This window comes from Lipotes vexillifer, unplaced genomic scaffold (assembly GCF_000442215.2).
Source record: "Lipotes vexillifer unplaced genomic scaffold, Lipotes_vexillifer_v1.1 scaffold541, whole genome shotgun sequence".
In the NCBI taxonomy this organism is placed as follows: Eukaryota; Metazoa; Chordata; class Mammalia; order Artiodactyla; family Lipotidae; genus Lipotes; species Lipotes vexillifer.
Window position 1 is genome coordinate 147,287 of NW_006771814.1, and position 3,977 is coordinate 151,263.

Genomic DNA, 3,977 nt, shown 5'->3' on the forward strand with positions numbered 1-3,977 from the left:
TCTTCCCGGACCGGGGCACGAACCCGCGTCCCCTGCATCGGCAGGCGGACCCTCAACCACTGCGCCACCAGGGAAGCCCCACTATGCAATTTTTTGATGACTGAACGGTATAATCTATGCCGCTCACATGATGCCAGGAACAGAGCTGGTGCTCAGTAAATGATCCCTTTTCTCACTTTGGAAAGGGGTGCTATCTCTTAGAAGCACAGGCCCCCACAGGCTGGGGTTCCCCCAGGCCCGGAGACGGACAGACTTCTACCTTTCTTCCCTCCTTTCTCTTGTTTTTCAGAAGATGCCACTACGTTGGATAGTATAACGGTGATGGCAAAGGAGAAGGAAACGATGAGAATGAGAGATGAACCCGAGAAGGTGATGAAGCAAATGGAGAGTGAGAAAGAGACCGAAGGTGACTTGTCTAAGGAAACCCTGGGGATCACAGCTAGTGGACCAGAAGAACATAGGCAGAGAGGAGAAGCAGAAAAAGCCAGCCCCTCAAGGAGAAAAGGGCCAGCCGCGATGGAGGGAGGTCCAGGAGATGTTGCCGAGGGACTATCTGGAGAAGCAGGCAGGAAACTAACAGAAGTGAACAGAGGGGAGACAAGAGAAATTTACAGGAGGCCTTCAGAACTGGACCAAAACCTCTCAGAAGAACCAAGCACAAGGGAATCCGAAGGACTAGAGAAGACACTTTCAGAAATCAGCAGAAGAGGGTCAGCAGCACTGGGAAAAACAGAATCGGGAGAAATAAGAGAACCGGAAATAACAGAAAATTCTGAAAACATGGAAAAAGATGAAAAGGAAGACGAATGAAGCCATCGAGTAGGCATTAGGATCAGGAGGCTGGTGTTCACAGGGACCACGGAGATCTTATTAAACTGGACCTTCAAGCTGAGATTTGTGTCTAATAGGAAAACATGTGGACTGGGTCCCACAGGTCACCTCTGTCTCTTTCTATTCCTGTGTTCCCTTTAAATGTGCATCTTTCACTCTTACAAACCCTGAGTCTGTCATTTTGCCTCCTTACCCCCACCCATTCTCAGAAGAGCCTTAGAGAATGAATGAGTGGGCATGGGGTACCATTTTCCAAGCAGAACTCTGATGTTCTGATTAGGTGAGAAACACGGAGACCCCCCAAACAAGGCCTGACCCAGAATGTGACCAAGGTGTGAAATGCGGTCCTCCTCCCCAGGCCCTGTGCAAGGACCTCATGGAAGAAATGAGAAAGGTGCTAAGAAGAAAGGGTTTCAGGAGAGTGAAGAAACGGACGAGCTCCAAGGAGCTCAAAAAGCTTAAAGGGGGGAGGAAAGAGAAAGACCTGGGAGTAGAGGTATGTCTGCCCAGCTGCTGGCCATTGGTCTTGCTGAGTACCTACTGTGTGCAGGGCACTGTGGGAGGCTTTCTGGAAGAAATAAGGATGGGACAGCCTCAGCCATCACACAGTGAGGGAGACCTACTTGTAAACCCCTAAGCCTTGAAAACAGAATGAAGTGCATGCTGGCACTGGTGGGGCTCTAGGAGCCCAGAAGGAGAAGGAAGGTGTCTGCCCACAAACAGGGAGCAGCTGAGAGTAGGAGCTGCGGCTGGACCCACCTGTGCCACCCCAGGGCCGGGCGGTACAGTCAAGTAAACCAGGCTCCTCCAGCTTGTCTCCTCCTCTGTATAATGAGTACCTGCCTCAGTGACTGATGTAAAGATTATATGGGTGCTTATATAAAGCAAAGTAAAGACTATATGGGTGCTTAGCACAGCACCTGGTGCACAGGAAGCCCTTGAATACCCACCCACTGAGCTTTCAGTGGTTTCACAGAAGGGGTGGCTGAGCAGCTGAGGACGCGAGTTAGGATTTCATTACATTATTCATCTGTCCCTTTGGCCACTGCCATCCTTCCCAAACGGCTGGAGTTGGTTGGGGCAGAGGCTGGGACCTGCCGGACTAGGGGGAGGCAAGTGAGGCATTTCAGATGCAACTTTTAAGGAACGTAGGGCCAAAAAACTCAATAAGGAAGAGAAAGTATTTTAACGCAGTACTGTACAAAACAATTAATGCAAAACCCGATGATGAGTAAAATATCAAAATTTAAAATAAAGACAGGATTCGACCTTGTACTTGCACGACCCTGCCTCCCTCGCCTCAACCTAATCTCGGCGCGGGACCCGGGAGGGGTGACTGACTGCCTGCCTCTTCAAGGAGCTCATCATTACCTTCTACAAGAAGAAGAGGCCGCACAAGCCCTCCGCTCCCCACCCCCCAGCATCCGCCGCCGCACAAGTGCCTCGAAGCCCAGGTGCCCCATGCGGCGAGCGTGCGGGAGAGCGGCCGGCAGCGCGGCCGCCGCGCCCCAGCGCCGAGTCAGTTTCGGGTTTCGACTCGCCGCGCCTGCGCAAAGGGGGCCGGGCTCGGCCCGCCCGGGGCCAGCCCGCGCGCGCTCCGCCCCCGGGCTATGTAAGGCGGCCCTCAGTGGGGTCGCGTCACCGCTACACTCCGTGTCCCTCCGCGCAGGCGGGCGGCCCCGGAGAGCTGGTGCTGTGACGGCGGCGCCCCCTCCTCATCATGGTGAGCCGGCGCGGGAAGGCCGGGAGGGGAGCAAGCGGCCGGGCCGGGGTGGCACCTTAATGGAAAACGGGAGTATGGGGGAATTTGGGAGAGGAAGTGGCATGCAAATGAGGACCCGAGGTTCCGGAGTTGAGTCGGGGCTTTCTTGGCTCTCCGGTATAGGCCTGAGGTAGGGGTGGTGCTGGGAGAGCAGGGAGTGCGGACGGCGCTGGAGGAGGAAGGGGACCGCCCTGCAGAAGGTGCTGCCCCGGAGCCGACCCGGCTGGCGCGTGGGCCGGGGTAGCATTCGCTGGGCCCGCGCTGGGCTGGCGTTCGGCGCCCTCCCCTGCCCAGGGCCTTGTCAGAGATAAATGTACGCCAGCCGAGCACTCAGGATGCTGGCGGGAGGTGGGGCCTCCCGGTTTCGAGGAAGAAGGCGCTGTACAGTAAAAACTATTGATTGTCACCTGTGGGTTTTAGCAGGCAGGAAAACAAGTGGCTCAGAGAGGTGCTGCTGACACACAGCAAGGGGTGAGCAGAGCTAGACCCTGGACGCAGGTGTCCTGAACCGCCCAGTCCTGGGGCAGGCACAAAGACCACGACTTTGTGGGGGGTCCAAGGGAGAGGAGGAGGAGGTGGCAGGCGTGCTGAATGAAGCCCTTTGTCTTGCGCTTTCCTGCCCTGCCCCCCCGCCAACCCTTCTGTGGGACCATTGTCCCCCCATCCCAGACAAGAGAGTATTATCTGTCGCTGGCATTGTTGGGGGAAGGGAGGCGGTCTTTGGGTGACCCTTCTCCACCCTCACCCTGCTCTGTGCCCTCAGGGCCACGGACGCTGTGGCTTTGCCCAGACATAGAGCCCCCCCACCTCCAAAGAGGTCATCCTTAGTAAGTGTCAGGAATATAAAGTTAGGGTTCACTCCTAGAAACGCAGGCTTCAGGCCCACCCCTGCACGCACTTCCAGCACCGTTTTCCTTTCGACGTGGCAGCAGTGGGCGATCCTTGAAGCTAATCCTTGAGGCTACAGTTCTCACTAGAGGAAAGAGTTTAGGACCGCTCAGACAGCATCCCTCTCCATCCTGCGAAGCCAAAAGCCATCGGGTCTCAAGGACCGAGGAGAGACGGTCCAGCAACCCAAGGCTTGGGAGGGTGCCCAAGGCACCAGGGGTGCCTGTCAATCAGGGCCATAGCACCTGAGCCAGCTGCAGTTCCCGGTTAGAATGAGGCCAGAGACAAGGAGGCGAAGCTGGCGGGGTGGCCCCGAGTGACCTGGCTGATGATGTCTGTCTTCCCCTCGTCACACAGAATAGAGGCTTCTCCCGAAAGAGCCAAACGTTCCTGCCCAAGATCTTCTTCCGCAAAATGTCATCCTCAGGGGCCAAGGACAAGCCAGAGCTGCAGTTTCCCTTCTTGCAGGACGAGGAGACGGTGGCCACACTGCAGG

The 3,977-nt window shown here is 56.2% G+C and overlaps 2 protein-coding genes across 2 annotated transcripts in view; both read left to right on the forward strand.

Moving 5' to 3' along the window:
* ODAD4 (outer dynein arm docking complex subunit 4) overlaps positions 1-996 on the forward strand; it is a 27,666-nt gene extending 26,670 nt beyond the window's left edge. Inside the window, exon 12 of the mRNA XM_007447157.1 lies at positions 290-996. Within this exon, the coding sequence (XP_007447219.1) occupies positions 290-810 (521 nt within the window). The 3' untranslated portion in view covers positions 811-996. The remainder of the gene's footprint in view (positions 1-289) is intronic.
* A 2,848-nt stretch (positions 997-3,844) lies between these two features.
* Positions 3,845-3,977, forward strand: part of CNP (2',3'-cyclic nucleotide 3' phosphodiesterase) — a 4,779-nt gene continuing 4,646 nt past the window's right edge. Inside the window, exon 1 of the mRNA XM_007447158.1 lies at positions 3,845-3,972. Within this exon, the coding sequence (XP_007447220.1) occupies positions 3,896-3,972 (77 nt within the window). The 5' untranslated portion in view covers positions 3,845-3,895. The remainder of the gene's footprint in view (positions 3,973-3,977) is intronic.